Source organism: Falco naumanni, chromosome 7 (assembly GCF_017639655.2).
Source record: "Falco naumanni isolate bFalNau1 chromosome 7, bFalNau1.pat, whole genome shotgun sequence".
NCBI classification, from domain to species: Eukaryota; Metazoa; Chordata; class Aves; order Falconiformes; family Falconidae; genus Falco; species Falco naumanni.
Genome location: NC_054060.1, coordinates 32,347,330 through 32,365,338, shown reverse-complemented (window position 1 = coordinate 32,365,338; position 18,009 = coordinate 32,347,330). Strand labels below are relative to the sequence as shown.

The 18,009-nt window shown below is 45.7% G+C and overlaps 2 protein-coding genes and 1 long non-coding RNA gene across 4 annotated transcripts; 1 reads left to right on the top strand and 2 right to left on the bottom strand.

Moving 5' to 3' along the window:
- Nucleotides 1-1,458: 1,458 nt before the first annotated feature.
- On the bottom strand, nucleotides 1,459-5,178 carry L3HYPDH (trans-L-3-hydroxyproline dehydratase). Of its 2 annotated transcripts, XM_040602289.1 has the most exons (5): nucleotides 4,600-5,178; nucleotides 4,141-4,310; nucleotides 3,690-3,812; nucleotides 2,683-2,820; nucleotides 1,459-1,954 (listed from the first exon to the last, which is right to left on the bottom strand). In XM_040602289.1, exons 1-5 carry the CDS (start codon nucleotides 5,147-5,149, stop codon nucleotides 1,829-1,831), a joined length of 1,107 nt encoding a protein of 368 aa, XP_040458223.1. In that variant the 5' UTR covers nucleotides 5,150-5,178; the 3' UTR covers nucleotides 1,459-1,828. The 2 variants fall into 2 exon arrangements, with proteins under 2 accessions (XP_040458223.1, XP_040458224.1); XM_040602290.1 differs by lacking the exon at nucleotides 2,683-2,820.
- A 246-nt stretch (nucleotides 5,179-5,424) lies between these two features.
- On the top strand, nucleotides 5,425-10,001 carry LOC121091794 (JNK1/MAPK8 associated membrane protein). Its single transcript, XM_040601982.1, has 7 exons — nucleotides 5,425-5,498; nucleotides 5,713-5,804; nucleotides 6,422-6,576; nucleotides 7,632-7,838; nucleotides 8,301-8,482; nucleotides 9,141-9,217; nucleotides 9,526-10,001. Exons 1-7 carry the CDS (start codon nucleotides 5,486-5,488, stop codon nucleotides 9,742-9,744), a joined length of 945 nt encoding a protein of 314 aa, XP_040457916.1. The 5' UTR covers nucleotides 5,425-5,485; the 3' UTR covers nucleotides 9,745-10,001.
- A 28-nt stretch (nucleotides 10,002-10,029) lies between these two features.
- On the bottom strand, nucleotides 10,030-16,444 carry LOC121091795. Its single transcript, XR_005829043.1, has 2 exons — nucleotides 15,460-16,444; nucleotides 10,030-13,926 (listed from the first exon to the last, which is right to left on the bottom strand). It is a non-coding gene; the product is annotated as an uncharacterized LOC121091795 (long non-coding RNA).
- Between the last annotated feature and the right edge of the window lie 1,565 nt (nucleotides 16,445-18,009).

Sequence of the window (18,009 nt, the reverse complement as noted above, 5' to 3'; positions counted from 1 at the left end):
GGCTGCTGAAAGGGAAGAGGGACTTCCTTTCCCTGTGGAGCTGTTTGCAGACTGGTCACCAAACCAGAGCTCATACAATGGAGAAGAAACCACACTGTGGCTCACGCAGTCCCATCTCTCCAGTTTAACAATAGAACAATGCACTCTGGCGGAGGCCAGGACCTCCACCACCACCCCTCCACTCTCCAGGCTGGGGTCTCAGAAGCTGAGGGGTCGCAGGGTCAGGCTGGGGACCACCACATGGGCAGCAAGACCCTGTCCCCCTGCTCTGAGCCGTGCTGGAGCTGCCTATCCCTACATAAAAAATGTCTTGGGGATGGGGATAGTGAATAGGTAATGAAGACTGCGACCCAAATAATGGCTGAAGAGTTTCCAGCCTTTCTGTGCCCAGCAGCGTTGTCACTTGCTGCCCCAGCTCCTTCCCAGGAGCCAGGCCTGGGGGCTGACTGCAAGGGAGATGCCCAGAAGCTAGAAGCACACGGAGGAGTTTGGTCCTGCAAGACGGAGGATGTGTGTGTGTGTCTTCTTGCTCCCCTGGACCAAGGCTGTATGGGTTTATCTGGGGGTTAAGGAAAGCTGGGAGCAAGAGCTCCAGATGCTAGCCTAAAAAGCCCTGTTGGCAGCACAGCCATTCTCTGAATGAGGGGTTTTTTGTTTCTTCCCATGCCAAAGTCACAATTTTCAAGTTGACAGAAGAAATTTCTCCCAGGCTTTTCTATGCCAACCTTTTCCAATCTCTCCAATATGACTTGTTCCCTTCTGCTGCATGAGCTACTGGGAGATATCATTCTCATTTTCATGTCTCACTTTAACAAGGCACAATCCCATGAGTGTCTTCAATAAACAAACACAATTTTGTCCAGAGACACAGTGGAAATTCCAGGCCATGAGTGGTCTGGAGCTCTGCTTCTGCCCCTGCAAGTGCTTGGCTTCATTTGGTTTTTCCACAGGCAATCCTCCTCTGAGGGACTCTGGCAAAGCCAGCATTGGCTGCACGCTGCTGCACAAACTGCCCCTCAGGCTGTGGCAAAATCATCATGAAAAAATTAGCAGTCAAAGGTCATAACAGCTCAGGCATTTGAATACAGCTGCTCCTGTTGAAAGTTAACCGTAGGGTCCTTTGCAGCCAATGGTCCAACATACGCAAGAGAGGAAGGTTTAGGGAAGCAGTGTGGTGTGGACATGCAGTGGGGATAGTACAAAGTTCTGAGCAAAACCTGCATCCAGCCCTGGGACGCAGGAGGGCTGTGGCAGGGGTGAAGCAAGTGCAGTGAGGAAGGGGGTGTCTGGACACACCTGAGCAGGGGAGGCCAGGAAAGCTGGGGCATGAGACAGAGCAGCATGGCTGCCTGAGCAGGAGGCATCAAGGAAGAGCAGGCAATTCAAACTAACAGCCGTCACACACTCGGACAAATCCTGGAAATGAGCTCCGGGACCGAAAACAAGAGAAAGGCAGTGTTCTCAGCTGGCATTTAATAGGAATCTGGCTTTGAAATTAGTAATTTGCTGATGTAGAGAAGGCACGTAAATTTGAAGACAGGTCTCCAAGATCATCTCCATTTTCTATGAATAATGATTGAGAAAAAAAAAAATTATGGCTTCTTAGAGCAGCCCATATATGCTAATCACATTGCGCCCAATAAGCTAATCACAACAGGGGAACAGGGCCTGTTATCTTGAAACACAGAAGATGCTGTCACACCACCAAAGGCCATTCCTGTTTCTTAAGCATATTGCTATGAGCTGTGTGAAGAAGCAGAATAGAAATGTGTGGGCAGGATAAGCGCAGCACCATCAGTGAGATTTTGCCACCACCCTGTGGCTTGGGTCACTTGAAGAAGAAGCCGTATTTCAGCGGGTCCTCCTCTTCAATGGTGAAGGTGGCTGTACCAGTGTAAAAAGCTTCGCCGGAGACTTCCACAACAACAGCGTTGTAGTCCCCAAACTTGGCTTCCTGCAGAGAGATCAGGATCAGAACAGAGATGACAAGAGGCTCTTCACCCTCCCAACCCCACCAAATGCCAGTGCTACCTGACACTTACGCAGAGACACTGCTCACGGAGCACTCTGCGCTGCCCAGGTACAGCCCACAGTGTGCAGCAGCCCTTTTACTACCTCACCTTGCCTGCACAAGCTCCACACCTGCACAACTGCTGCTCCGCCTGCTCTGAGCTCACGAGCCCCTGCACTGCCACATCATGGGTGTGCCACAAAGAAGGCCAAAGAGTGGGTGGCTGCTTGCACCCAGAGACCGAGAACTCCCTAGGGCACGTCCAAACTTTCACAGCCATGTGCTGCCAGCTGGGCGTGGAAACCCAGATGTACAGATCCAGCTCCTAAATCTCTGAACAATTCACTCAGCCTTTGAGCAGGGAAGAGGGGCCTAAACCAGGAATCCACCCTTACAGACCAGACTGATTTATCAACATCAGTATCGGAGATTACTTCCCACCCCAGTCCTTTCCTGATGGCCAAGAGAGGATTTGCAGGGAAGCTACGCAACAGAGCAAGGTCTTACTGATACTTGCTTCTCCAATTAAAAATCTTGAAGCGTGAGGCTTGTAGGAAAGCAAGACACCCTTCCCCAGGCACACAAAGGCTTTTCTGCTTCTCCACTGAGCCAAGATAACAGCACTTTATACCACTCAAGACAGAAGGAAAAGTCCAGCAGAAGCCACTTGCCTTCACTGCCTTGCCAGTGAACAAGGACCCCGTGGTGCTGCTCCGAAAGGTTCTGGTCTGATTCAGCTGAATGAGTCCCTTATGGTACTGCAAGGCGATGCGAGCTGTCACACCCGAACCTGTTGGACTTCGGTCAACCTATATTTAAAGTAGTAGATCAGCCAGCTCTAGTATTTTGGGTTTAGAAAACAATATTGCTTCCCTCAGTTACCTTTGCCACCTTTATACTGTGCTTGGGGGAAACCCTTCCAGCTCAGGTTTTGTACAAAATCTGGATACATCACAAATAAGAAGGCAAAATAAGCAGGTCTGGGGTACTTTTGGATTGCGATCAGCTTTGGCAAACTTGTAAGCATGAATGATCTAAAAAATACTGAGGCCATTTAAGTCGCACTTGAAAGCTTCCCAGCATCACAACAGAAGGACTCAGAGAGGCAGAGGCCACCTTTCCCATTCTCATGCGGCAAGGCAGGATCAGCTCTCCTTATGCTGAGCTGCTGGCCAGCTTGGTTTTTAAAATCTCCAAAACCACAGCGTTGGCCAGCTTCCAGGGTAATCTGTCCCAGTGGTCCACACTCCTCACTGCCGGGAAGTCCATCCAAAACTTTCCCTGCTATTTGATATCTTATCCACTGCAGACCCGGACAGAAGTTTATACCCCCTCTTTTTTACTCTGTTCATCCCTAGCAAATGTTCCCTAGATAAGGATTTTAAGGACAATGCACTATGTTGGGATCCAACCTCAGCCCTTGAACTCCTGGGAAACTCCTACTTATGGGACATGGGCATTAACCTCTAAAACGCCACCAAGACATGCAGAAGTATTTCTGTCATTAGGAACTAAACCAACGTGTTCAGTGACACTCAGCTCTTCAGACATCACTGTAGCACAAGCAAACATTGCTGCCCAAACCGAGAAGCAGCAGAACCATCTCTCATCTCTACAGTAGATATAAGAAGGGAAAAAGGTGGTGCCTTGTGTGTCTGAGAAGAGCCCATTGCTGTACCTGTTCATCTGCAAACACACAGATGTTGGTGGTGGGCTCCTCACTGAAGGCATCTTTCCCATCCGTCAATATGGTGCCATAGAGGAAAGCCAGGTCTTCACTTTCAGGGTGATGAAGCTTGAACTGGGAACAGTGCAGAGAGGTTCACCAACACGCACAGCAGCTGGGCAGTCAGCAGTGCATGCAGTACAGCTTACTCGAGAGACCAAAGGGGATGAGGCTACACTGCTGCATTTCCATCTCTCCTTCTCCAGTAACAGAGATGGACACAGCAGCAGGAAAGTGAGCTCCTCACAACCTTGTGAGGCTGGAGCAGGGCTCTGAAATTCAACACAGAGCTGGAAGGATGGGACTCCCTCCCATACTGAGCATCTCGGGGGAATAAAAGGCTTCAGTCTGGTGCAGTCACCCCAAAGGGAACATGCTGGGATACCACAGTGCTCCACCATACCTGTTTCTTCACTGCTTCCGTCACTGCACTTGCCGCATTGACAAGGTCTCTGGTCTTTGAAGAGCACACATCAAGGCCCAGCTGCTCAGCACTGAGGAAGGCATAGAAAGTGCCACCGTAGCTGATGTCAACCACCACCTTCCCATGACCAGGGACATCAATGGCCAAGTCTGGGCAGAGAAAGGGAGAGCAATAAGGAGGGGAAACTGTGCTGAGCTCATATGCTGTGTGAAAGAACCCAGCAGCATGCAAGGAAGGGGATGGGGACAATGACTCAAGTGCTCTCAAGCCAGAGAGCAGCATGTGACACATTATGCCATCCCTGACAGCCTCTGAGGAACATTGGGACTGGGAAGGGAGATCTTCCAGATGCCCCTCAGCCAGCCTGCTGGCCACCAACCCCAGGACAGCCACCACCAACCCCCCCGCAAAACCCAGCATAGCGGGCCCGGTTCCCACCAGTGGCTGCAGCGAAGGCGGGCACGCTGTGGAAGCGGACAGGGTTGCCGCTGCGCCAGCCGTCCCAGGGCACGAAGGCAGTGACAGGCCCGCAGGGGCAGTGCAGGCGGACGGCAGTCTCGGGGCAGCTGGGCGATGCCACCAGCCCGTAGTCGAGGGCGAAGCGGCCGAGGGCCAGGACGGCGTGGCCGCACATGGCGCTGTAGCCAGCGCCGTGCAGGAAGAGGGCTGCCAGGTGGGCGCCGCCAGCGGCCGCCCCACCACGCACCACCACGGCTCCGTACATGCCAGCGTGGCCCCGCGGCTCGTGCACCAGGGCCCGCCGCACGTGGTCCTGCGTGGACGCCACCTCCCGCCGCAGCGACAGGAGCGACAGCCCCCCCGCCGCCGCCGCCTCCGCCGCCTCCAGCCGCGGGATGATGCGCAGCGGCTCGCCACCCGTGTGCATCTCCACCGTCTGCAGCACCAGGCCCGAGGGCGAGTGCGGCGGCAGCCGCCGCCCCCCACGGCCGCCGTCACCTCCGTCGCCGCCGCCGCCCTCCGCCGCCATCGCCCTCGGCCCGGCGGGGCGGGCGCAGGCGGGGCCGGGCGCAGGCGGGGCCGGGCGCAGGCGGGGCCGGGCGCAGGCGGGGCCGGGCGCAGGCGGGGCCGGGCGCAGGCGGGGCCGGGCGCAGGCGGGGCCGGGCGCAGGCGGGGCCGGGCGCAGGCGGGACACGCCCCCGGGGCGGAGCACCCCGGCCCCGCCTATGGCCGCGCTCACGGGCACTGCGAGCCCGCCCTCGCGCCTGCCCACGCCCGCGCCGCTGGGCGAGTCGCGCCGGAAGCGGAGGTGACGCGTCCGGATGTAGTTCGGGGGAGCCGGAGGGGCTGGGGCTGGGTTACCGGGATGTTCCGCTCCGGTAGGACGGGGCGGGCCGGGGGCACCGAGCCTGGCGGTACCGGGCTGGGAGTAGGGATGGGGACGGAGATGCGGGGGTTACCAGCGGCTGGAGCGGGCCGGGGGTGGCGACCGGGGCCTCTCGGCTGCGGGGGAGCCGCGGTTGGCGAGGCGGGGCGGGCCGGCCCGGGGCGTCTCGGAGCGCCACGGTAATGTGGGCTGCGCTCTCTCCGCAGCTGTGGACATCCAGCCCGCCTGCCTCGGGCTGTACTGCGGCAGGACCGTCCTGTCGGTCAACGGCTCCGTGGAGACCTACGGGGACTGCGGGGTAAGTGCGGCGCGGGCAAGGCTCGGCCTGGGGAGGGGGCATGGCCCCGGTCCCTCCCGGTAAGCAGCGCCGAAGCCCAGCTCCGAGATGCCTTGGGGATCACGAGAGGATGAGGGCTCCAAAGGGTGGCCGGAGCTCCCTTACCAAAAGCAGGAGCTGCTCAGTGAAATGAGCTGAGCGGAGGGGCAGTGAAGGCTAGAAGAGAACAGGATGGTGTGGAGAGCTGTGCTGGAATCCCTCTGCCCACTGACTTCTTTGGAGTATTAAGGGAGAGCAAGATCCAGGGAGGCTGGGATGTATGGGGAGCAAGATACTCTTGGGGGCAGTGGCAGTGAGCTGCCTGATGGGTGAGATTAGCGATGAAAGGGAGGAGGTGTGACAGCGGGTGAGGAAAACAAAGTCTTGGCTGAAGCCTTTTAAACATGTTTTACATTTGTTTATATTAAAAAGCAAGAGCCAGAGGGAGCAAGCTGTACGCTCAGAAGTTGCTGAGGTCAATGTTTCATATCTTAAAAAATCTGATGCGTTTCTTGCCCCAGTACTACTTCAAGCTGTTTTTCCAGGAACTGCAGTGACTTGTTATTGGTACTCAGATGCTTTGTCTCTCCTTTTTGTAGGTATGTCCTAGAGGTCAAAGAACTGATGACAACAAAATTTGCAGGGAATGTATGGGATCTCCGGACCGCTATGACTGGCTGTACCTTGGCTTCATGGCCATGCTTCCCCTGGTTTTACACTGGTTCTTTATTGAATGGTACTCAGGAAAAAAGAGGTGTGTATACCCCTTCTTCAGATAAGTTATTTAAAAATGGAAATCTTGTATCCAGATCTCCTGAGTGATCAATCTGAGATGCTGAATTGAACTGTCCAGCACTTTATGCAGTTGGTTGAGCTGATACAGTAGCACATAAGCTTTGGGCAGCTGGGGTTGGGGAGTGGGGGGGCATGGTTTAGTTACAAATCTAAGAGTCTTGCAGGTTCTTCTTGCCAGTCACTACTCTCAGGGCATGGTCTGTATCTCTTTAACACGGTGGTGCCCAGCCCATCAGGCAATTTGGGCTGGATTCAGTTCCCCAGTAGCAGGCAGGAGCAGTGCCTTGTGTCATCCCCTCTCTCCCAGGCCAGACTTAACACCTGCAGAGAGGCCCCAGTCACTAGTGCTACGCACCTGCAATGAGAGAATGGGTTTGAGTTTTCTCTTCAGGAATATGTATATGGGGTTTGGGTCCTGACAGCATAGCTGATGTAACCTTTATGTCAGCATGGTGCATCAAGGAAGTTCTGTAAAAAGGGGTTTGAAACCAGAGCTGCATGTAGCCATTAGGTGTTAGACTGGAACCGTTAAGAAGCACTGACTCTGGAGTGTACTAAACACTGAAAACATAGAGGACAGAGAGAGTTTAATATATTAATGTATACTGTCTTTAACAAGGACTTGCAGCTTTGAAAATTTTGTTTATATCATACGTAACATTATCCCTTCTGAGATGTGTGGTGTCTTATCATCACTGCTGCTTTCTTTGAAACTGCAACAGCCTGAGTGGTGTTGTCCCTCACCTGACAGGATGTTTATGCTACAGCAAGCTTTCATTTAAGAAGCTGGAATGTTGTTCAATCAAATTATACACACTACATCATCTGAGATAGTAAATGAGTTTTCACATTCAGCTTCAAATACTTTTTATTCAAGCAGAGTTGTCATAACCTTGGTCACAGTGATTATTAACTCTGTAAAGGTTCTGTACTGCATGGCTCTCCACTTTTCAGTGGGCATTTGGATTTCCTATAGTGTCAGCAAAATAGTAGTAAATCTTTCTCCTTCCACAGTTCCAGCGCGTTGTTGCAGCATGTCACCGCCTTGTTTGAGTGCAGCATTGCAGCAATTGTTACCCTGCTTGTCAGCGACCCTGTCGGCTCTCTGCGTATCCGCTCCTGCAAGGTGAAGAAGCTTTCGGATTGGTACACGATGCTTTACAACCCAAGTCCTGACTACATCACCACAGTGCACTGCACCCATGAAGCGGTCTACCCCCTGTGAGTGTAAAGGCTTTTGTACTCCTGTCTGCCCCTTCCTTTTGCACAAGTGTGTTTCTGGCTGTGCCTCTTCTCAAAGCTGCAAAAACAGTTCAGGTATTACTCGGACCAATGAGTATCAATCCCCTGAAGTCTTTCAGGCATTGAGTTGTTTTATGCATGAAACACTTAGCAACACCTAATCACTTTCTGAGTTGCCCAAGAAGGTGGCATAGTCCAGGCTATTTAGCTATGAAGCATAAGACTACTTTTTTTTTTTTTTTTTCTCCCATTGCTGCATCTTGACCATTTCCTCTAGGAAAACTGAGCCCATCATTCTGTGTTTACATCCTTTGTAAATTCTTTAGACTTGATGACTATAACCCCAAATTCCCTGGTTCTGAATTGAGTCTGCAGGGCAAAATTGCAAATTTTAAGGATATTTTGGTTTTCCTTTTTTTTTTTTTTTTTTTTTTTTTCCAGGTACACCATTGTGTTCATATATTACGCCTTCTGTCTTGTGTTAATGATGCTACTTCGGCCTCTTCTGGTTAAGAAAATTGCCTGTGGTTTAGGAAAGTCTGATCGATTTAAAAGCATTTATGCAGCACTCTACTTCTTCCCTATCCTCACCGTGCTTCAGGCTGTTGGCGGAGGCCTGCTCTGTGAGTTCTAACAACGCTAATAAACATACCTATAAGCACACACTAATACGTGACTTACAGGAGGGAAGGGACATGTTACTTGCTTTGAGAATAAGGACATTATTTAAGGTTATTGCGAGGGGTCTCACCTGAAAAGGTTGCTCATTCGCAGCCCTGTCCTAACCAGGCTCCTGACTAACACTGCTTTGCCTCTGGCAATGCTGCTAGAGACTGTCCCTTTCCCAGAAAGGGCACAGAGGCGGGATGAGAGGAAATTACTTCAGAGGGAGTCTGTTCTACTTTCTGCTAAGGTAGAGTTTGCCTGATTTCAGAGATGGATTAAAGTACAGGTTTGGGGAGATCTGCTGGTTTTTGTTTAGTTCCAGCGTATTTGTCACGTGAAGGGGACAAGTGCCACAAATTCCCACTCAGCCTGACTACTTTCCTCAAGTGATTTAAGTGTACAGTAACTCCACCTAGAAGAAGTTTGAAAACCTAAGAGAGAAGTGTTAAATAGCTGTGCGTGGGTGACCCTTACTGCTGTGCATGTTTGGGATGATAAGAGCTGGGCTATAGTAGCTTAGTTTACCTCACACCCATAGTTATATGTGGAAAAACTCTGCTGAAATGTGTATCATGCATTCTTTTTCCTGCTAATGTGTTCGATGTTTGCCTTTAGATTATGCCTTTCCATACATCATACTGGTGTTGTCTTTGGTTACACTGGCTGTGTACATGTCTGCTTCTGAAGTGGAGGTAGGTAAACATGTTCCCTGTGTTCAAACTTGTAATATAAAATACTTGAATGAGCAGAGACCGCTTTGTCTCTTGCCTTTTCTTAGCAGTGTATTCTGCATTTAAGCCTCTTCCTTTACAACTTCTCCTAGCTGGAGGAAGCTCCTGCGAGACTTCTCTCTTGTGGTGCACTGAGAAACTGTTACATGCTGGAAAGGCTTAAACCCAGGAGGCTTCATAGTCTTTGTGTGCTACCTCTAGCATCTCTTAAACATCGGGCACTAGGTAACAGGCTGAATGCTAACAGGGTACTGTGTTTATTTTGCAAGTCTTTCAAGGATCTTCTTGTCAGGAAGAAAAGGCTTGTTGTCCTCTTCAGTCACTGGTTACTTCATGCCTATGGAATCATCTCCATTTCCAAACTGGATAAGCTTGAGCAGGACCTGCCACTGCTTGCCTTGGTACCTGCACCTGCCCTTTTCTACTTACTGACAGCGAAGTACACTGAGCCATCGCGCATACTCTCAGAAGGTGGAAATGGACATTAAAAGGAGCCTGTGCCAACAATGCTGTCCTAATGGTCTGGATTAAGCAATTTTAGTGCTTGTTATGCTTTGGAAACTTCTGTTTTAAAAGAAGTTATTTATGTACAAGACTTCTAAGGTGAAACACCTCTGAGTGAAACTGTATAATATTAAAAAGCTGCACTTTGTATTCTTCGTAAGTATCTGGAATAGATCAAAGGGAATGTCTTTGTATCTATTTATCACTGTGAATCTGTATAAAAAGCTTGTGATACATTCTAGTACAGCGGTTTGCTTGTATGTATTTATTTCAAACACCTAAAATATTGTATTAGGAATAAAACAATAGAGCCTGGTTTTTGATAGACTTTCAAAAAAACAATTAGAGCAGAAATATACCATAGAGGCTGTTTTTTTCATCACATACCCTGTTCTAGCCGCCACAAGTGGAAAAAGACATTTGTCTTCCTTCCATCAAAAAATAAAACATGTTGAGCATGATTTCTCATGATGCTTTAGTCTGAGTGCTAGGTAGAAGGAAAGGAAATGCATTGTAGAGTTCTCTATAAAGTATAGTTTATGCTCTGCTGGCTTCATGTATGGAGACCTCTTCCTGGAGATGATTAAACAGTAGTATCTTTCCTACTAAATCAATTTTCTATATATTTCCAAAGATATATTTTTCTATATATTTCTAAAGATTTTCTTTTCCTGGTAGTTGCCAGCAAACCACTTGCTGTGGGGGTAAGGATGTGATGAATTGCTTAAGTACAGTGGGTGAAGCCATCTCTGCACCTTTGAGCACGTCCTGTGAGGATGCTTTATGCCTGTTTTATCCGTTTATCAGCAGGACCAACAGCTTACGCCTCTCCCTGTGTGGCCATGGCAATACCCATACTACAGCAACAACAGCAGAGCTGAGAGGAACAGCCCTTTGCAAGGTATCATTGATAGGAACTAGTAGAATGACTGACGTGCAAAACCATCACAGACTTAATAAAAGAGAACTGGAGATTCTTTATCTCCTTAAAGAGATAGATACTGTTATCTCTGCTCTACATTCATCAAAATCTCTATGTGAACACCTTGATAAAAATTGCTAAAAATTCTGAGGCTGTTCACAAGTGAGCTTTTGGCCTTCTTGAAGCCAAATATCCACTGGCAGACTCTAGTCTCTGTATTGTATAGGAAGATACCCAAAGTATGTATCCTGTGTATTCATCACCAGTAGTGTTACGGAGGGTCTAGAAGAAGCTGCATGCAGAGCAGTGCTGAAGGTCTGGCCACTGAGGGAAGAGTAATAGAAAGATCTCAGCTCAAACTCTTCCTGCGGTATGGATCATTGGCTGTAGCAGTGCAAATAACGGCGTGTATTTCTACATTTAAGCGTGACAGTAATGGCTTTGTTATTCTGTTACTGCTAAACATTGCCCCTGCCAGCAGCTCAGGGGCTTTGAGGGGTGTCACCTGAACCAGGCTGCCTCGAGATGTCGCTCTCCCCTTTCTCCACAGAAGGTTTGATTTGGTCACATGTGATACGCCTTTCCTGATAACTTTTTTTTTTTTTTTTAACTGTGAAATGCCAGTTGACAGGTTTACTGCTTCTCAAAATCACCTGCTAGGTCTTACATGCAGAATTAGGGTTTTATTTAGGGATTAAGGAAATAATTGATCTTCCTAAGGAAATCAAGTGCTGTCTATACTGCTATGTACAATATGTTATTTGCAGACACAATAATCTAGAGGACAGCTCTAAAACTATGGTTTTAAAACTCATGATAAAATACCATTTCCATAACTGACTGTATCATAGGCGTATTTGTTCTTTAAGATGCCCTAAACACAGTTTTGTGTCTACACGTGCCCAGCTGTCACATCAGTACAGGCACGGTGGGCGTGTGAAAAAAAAAAAAAGGATTTTCAAAGGCGCGGTACTAAGGGCTGTGCATTTTATGTGCATTTCCATGTATGGAGTATATGTATTGGGTTTAAATGTTGGGCTATTATCTTGTTTTTAAAACAAAAGTAACAACCACCACCAGGTAACATTAGCTGTAGTAAAGAGTACACCTTTTGCTAAGTCTAGCAAATCCCGTGTTAATTTTGAAGGCTGCAGAATGAGGGACTACTACAAGCAGAGCTTATAGGAAGGCAGTGCACCCCATGGACCTTGCATGGCATACCCAAACACTGACCTTCCTGCTGGGCTCCAGTGCTTTAGCCTTCAGCAAAACCTGGAATGTAAAATACAAATTAATAAAGTATTTTTATCATCCTCTCAGCATTAAAAAAAAAAAAAGTAACAGCAGCCAAAGAGTTAGGTAGGTGCAGCTAGATAAAGACATGTGGTTTGGAATGACAAAGCAATGTTTTCATGTGAGACCCTTGTGAAGAAACCCACCCTGCTTGTCACACAGAAAATAATAACGGGCGCTGGCTTTCCGATGAAGCAGAATTCGCTTCTGCTGTATGTTCACCATCCTTACCCTCTCTGCCTGACTTCTTTCCAGGGACATTCCCTTCCTCTGTAAATTCATCATTCCTCTTCCCGGTTTCTTGTCATGTCACCCAAACCCAATGATTTCCAAGTAGCCGTATGCCATAGCTTTTCAGCTTTAATATGTATAAAACCAACATTTTATAACAAGACAATTGTCAAACAGTGAGCAGACCTGTGACTACAAATGAGATCTCTGCGAACCAACAAGTAAAGCAGATACCTATAGGGTTTGAGTTAAAAGGAAGCTTTGAAACAAGTAATTTGTATATGCCTAGGGCCCCTGTGTAATATCACCCCTCCCCAAGACAAGAGTATAGAATGTTGTTCGTTTGAATGGAAACAGCAGTACAAATCGCCTACATGTAAAATTCTAATTTTACATAAACATTAACTAACCATATCGTCCCCACAGCAATAACCATGCAACCACAAGCTGCAGGAGTTGGGGGTCTGTTAGTTTTATTTATCCTTTGTGGAAAAGCACATATTTCTGGAAAGATCAGCAATGCTCAGGCTATTTTACATCTTCCTCGCTGTTATCACAACACTTTAGAAAGTGGAAGTTAAAGATGGTAATATCCTGGCTGTGTTATAAAGCATTCCTAGTTCTTCTAATAAATGTACCACTAGGTCTCGATCTTCAGTAGGGTGATCAGGTACAGCACAGCTGTACTACTTCTGTTTTATCACAAACTGCTAAAGCATTAGCATACTCTGGGATTTAAAAAAAGGAAAATGTTTAGTGTATCTTATCCATTCTAGATTTTTTCGCAAACAGAGAATACAAACCTTCCAGATTATGTTGTAGCCTGCTATTAATATCCCCAATCTTTTCCTCTCGTTGTCGAATTTTTGTTGTTAGAGCTATCACTGCATTCAGTATTTCCTGCTCATTCTCCAGAAATTCCTGTAAAGACAGAGTAGAATTTTTTTTTTCTTAAAAGGAAAACAAAAAACCCTCACAAAATGTTAAGAAACTTGTTTTATCTTGTTTTCCCACAGCTTGACTGGCTGCCAGAGCTGTAGCTCTGCAGGAAGTTTTTCATTAATTGCACAATCATTGCATAAAAAAGGCAAAGTTTGCCTTTCTACTGAAATAACTGGTGTAAAAATTTCTTACACGATTGGTTTAATTCCTGTTCAAAGTGAAGGCCATCTTCCACTGGAAAAATATTACAAGGCTGATAAGCTCAATTTAGAACAGCAAGAATATTATTAGGTAGAGGTTTAAGAAAGGCTTGAATATAAGACCAGCAAAAGGAACAAGAAAAATTATTTATATAGCCATGACTTTATACAATGCTGGAAAATACATGATTATTACCTTAACCCATGTGACTTCAAGGGTTGTAGTGCCTTATTTGCAAAATGCAATTTTATTTTTTAAATGGTAAGTGAACTACATTTATGCAAACAAGCACAATAGAAAATTAAAATTCACCTTTTGAGGAAAGCTCTCCTCTGACCATCCCTTCAGAAGATCTACAACAGAGTTAACAGTTAAAATGTGGTGGATTGCTGTGCCAAAAAATCATAAGGACTGAAAGATGTTTTTTTAAAAAAGTAACTTTTTTTTTGTTTTGGAGTTGTTATTAACATGTTACCATGAAGCTTTGTTAGGTCATTCAGGATTTTGCCTGTTGCTTCTTGTCGTTTTCTGCTTCAGAATTCATTGCAAAAATACCTTCTTTTATCTGCACATTGCACTGTGAAAAAGAATTACAAATTAATACTTGCCACAGTTTTCAAAATGATTTCCAAACAGTTTCACTGTTTCTAAAAGAATAAACTGAGTTTTAGCTTATGGAAATAAAAGGTTAATGTATTTCTCTGGACATGCTGTCTTTCAACAACAGCATCCATTTCATCTTGTTGAACAAATTTTAACAGTTGCCAAAACCAACACAAGCCAGCTATGTCTGTGCTACCAAATGAAATGGATGAGGATGCTGAGAACAGCCAGAGCAGCACACATCACGCGCAAACAAGGAAACCCTTCCTCACTCGCTCCCCAGAACAGGATGGCTCATTCCATGGGATCAGCTGTATGAGTACCCAGCTTGTACTGTCCCATGTTTGGCTGAAATGCATGAAGACAGCCCAGGTCAGGCGCCATAAAAAGCATTTGTGCAATACAGGCATCAGCAAAATCAGAGCTTCTTGGCTTCTGCTAGTGCATTGAACATAAGGGGAAGTATCTTTGTAGCCTAATCAAGAGCTTTCTTCCCGAAACAAGCCTTTGTTTCCATAAGGTATAATCGGGTAACGCTGCAGAGTAGCTGGTACCTAGCACCTGCGGCGCTAGCGTGGGCAGATTCAGGCAGCTGCCCTTGCAGCAGTAGAGCTCGGTGCTTGCAGGCAGCAAACCGTGCAAAACACTTTTACTTCATGTGTTCTACAGGGAAGGATATTCTACTATGCTGATAGCCTAGGGACCAAAAGGTGTACAGAATATTTTCAAAAGCCTATATTCCAAACTGCACAGGCCTATTCTGCATCGCACGTTCATCTCAGCCCCCTTCACGTGGCAGGAAGGCCTTTTTCTACAACCCCCGACAGAATGCAGCAGATACATGATATCGATTATTCCTCAGGGAGGTGTCTTGCCCTCGGGTATTCCTCTTTGTTTCCTTCCAAATTAAACACAGCCCCACACATTCATTTAAAAGGCCAGGTTTGCCTTGTGCTGTTTATGTTACATCATGTTCCACAACTAATTCTCTGTGAGACAAAGAAACGAACAGGGAGAACTTCATACTGAAAAGGAACACTGTCAAGCTCCAATATACTCGCTAACTTGAATCTGCAGTTCACTGTGTTCCACAATGGTGGAAACTGCAGAAGGAAGTTCTAAGTTATTTCCATGTCCTCCTTGAGCTTCTCAGTAGTTCTGCCTGACTGCTGAATGGCTCTTTTGACTTTTACCTCTTGATCTTTCTTTTCTACAAAGCAGAGAAAGGGTTTTTAGGTAGCATAATGACTGAACATTAGAGTTAAGCTGTTATAAATAAAACTAGGTTGTACCAGTAAGTGACCTGTTTAACTGGTTAGGCATTTTTTACAAAATGCTTTATATATGTGTTATGGCCGTGTCTATAGATTACAGTTGTTGCAAAGAGCTTGATTTATACGTGTTTCATAGTTCACCTAAGCCATAGGCAGACAACGGGGTATGGCACGCCATTTTTGGAAACAACAAGAGAAAGCCCCACTATACAGTGGAGCTACTTAATACTTACCCAACAATAACTTCCTCAGTTCTTCGTATTTTTTATATTTCTCTTCTGTTTCTCTCTGGGTTTCTTCCAAGGTTAGCCTGCTTATGTTTAATTCTTGTTCTTTTTAAAGTAGATCTTCAGTTGCAGTTTTGATGTTATTCTTGAATGAAACAAAATATTAATCAATAATCTATATGAGAAGCATTTAATGCATTAATAATTCAACATATCCAGAGGGAAGAAAAAAAAACCCAAAGAGAGAAAAGAATGCTGGAAGTGATCCCAAGAGATCATCTTAGTCCATCTCTCTGCTCTACAGCAGAATCAATTAGACCTAAGTACATGCCAGATGTTTGATTTGTCCTTAAAAACCCTAGTGGTAGAAATACCGTGTCTCAGACAACCGATTCCAGGGTTTTACTCTTTGTGCTGTCAATGCTTTCTTAGGGCCTATTTTTTTCTTAAATCTGTTCTGTTCCCTGTTATTTGTCTCAACAGGTGGGCAAAGAGAAAAACTTATCAGGTTGCTATGAATTCTTATTTATTTGGTAGTTACTGCCTTGTCTTCTCTTAGATTGACCTGTTTTAAATGGAAAAGATGCATATTTCTTTAACCTTTTTTTGGTAATCTTTACTGAACTCCTCTTGGATCTCTAAATAATCTACAGCCTCCTTTAAATGAAGTGATCACAAACTCCAGCTGTGTCCTATCAAAACCAGCTAGAATAAAGAACATGCACCGTAAGCCTTGCCAGACTATCTCCCCAGACTGGTTGAACAGTTGTCTTCTTCATTACTACTAATCTTTATTGACTTATGTTCACCTTTTCAGCTATAGATCTATTTATCACTGCCTAAATATTTTCCTCATGATGTACAGACAACCATTTCTACCTAAACACAAAAATGTGGATTTTTTTATTATTATTATGACCTTTCCCCTGCCCCCAAATTATTCTCCAACTTGCCAAAATAATTCTGAACTCCAGTTCTGCCCCGCACAGGGTGCTCCCACTCTTACCGTGTTAGTCATCTGCAGCTATGATAGGCAGTCATTCAGGAAAAAATAGATTAATTCCAGTATGCAGAAGCAGACTTCCTGCAAACTAACAGGGACCATTATTCTATTTTGTCAGTAAAGCACAGGTAACTATTACCTAGGATGATTTTTTCCAACTGTTTTTTTGTACCTGGGATTCTTCAGCCTGGCAAAGAGACAATTGAAGGGACATACAATAAAGGTGTGTAAAAATCACACACCTTTGCTGGAGAAGATGAGAAGACAACAATTATTCACTGTTTCTCATAACGCAAGAGCTGCAGGATGCCAATAAACTTTTGAGAACACAGGTTTAAAACAAAAGAAGATTATTTTCCTTATTAAATAAATAATGTTATAGGTTGTTATGGAGGATAAATGTATATATGTGAGCTAAAAGAATCAATAGGTGATAGAAGAATATTGCACTGAAGATCCAGCATAGCATAAAATTCCATAAAGCTATTAAATGCATATAGCATCTCCATCCAAAGAAGTTCCTGAGATTTCATTTGTCATGGACATTGACTGTTCTCACATTACTTCTCCAAGCAGGACTATTGATCACTGCAGAAGACAAGATCCTGGTAGGACCACCATTGTGTCTTGCCCTATATGGCTATTTTGGGAACTGAAGTCGATTTGAGTTTCACTCACCTATTCTTTATGTGCACTTAAATATAATCATGAATAACTCTGAAATGTCTCCAGGCACTTAAATACCTGAAGGAATTCATTAGACTCAGATGGTCTGAAGGCTTTGAGTTTTCTAGGTATGTTTGCTAACTGGTTCCTTCCCTGTCCTTGCCCAAGGTGTTACTTCTCTGATGACATTAGTACATTAGGCATTTGATTCTACTGACCCATCAGTGAGGCAAAACAAACATTTCTTTGTCTTACCACAAATATGGAGTGCTTTCACATTATTCCACACGTCCTTTCCTATCAGCATGTCATTCTGTGGCTTGACCCATCTCATATTGTTGCTCCTAAGCATATTTTTTCAACCATACTAGTATTTATTTAACACAAATGTAATAAAATGCTCCTGGATCCGAGCTGTGCATCCCTCTCTAAAAAGGCTGCACAGACTTACCAGCCTGGGAATCTTTGCACTCTGTAACATCAACACGGGGAAGAGCAACTATTAGCTTTTAAAGACTAAGCAGATCACCTAAATACCTTTACTAATCTTTCTCTGTCTCATTCCTTAGCTTTATGAAATCTGACCTTTGGTTTTAGAGCTCAAAAAAAGTCTAATTCTACATGTGTGCATCTCTCAGCATAGTGGAATCTCATCTTGGTTAGCATTAAAGAAACACAAGGCACGAGTTAAATGACTTTTCAGTGGACAAATACATCTCTGCTCTTTTGCTGCAACAGGTAAAAAACACAGAAAGGGAGAACAGGAACAACCCATGTGGGCTGGGAGACTTGAAGAACAATATTAAGAGAACGACAAGACAATGCCCAGGAAATAAAGCCAAATAAATGATACTGGGCCCAAGATATGAAGTAACACCAGGACCCTG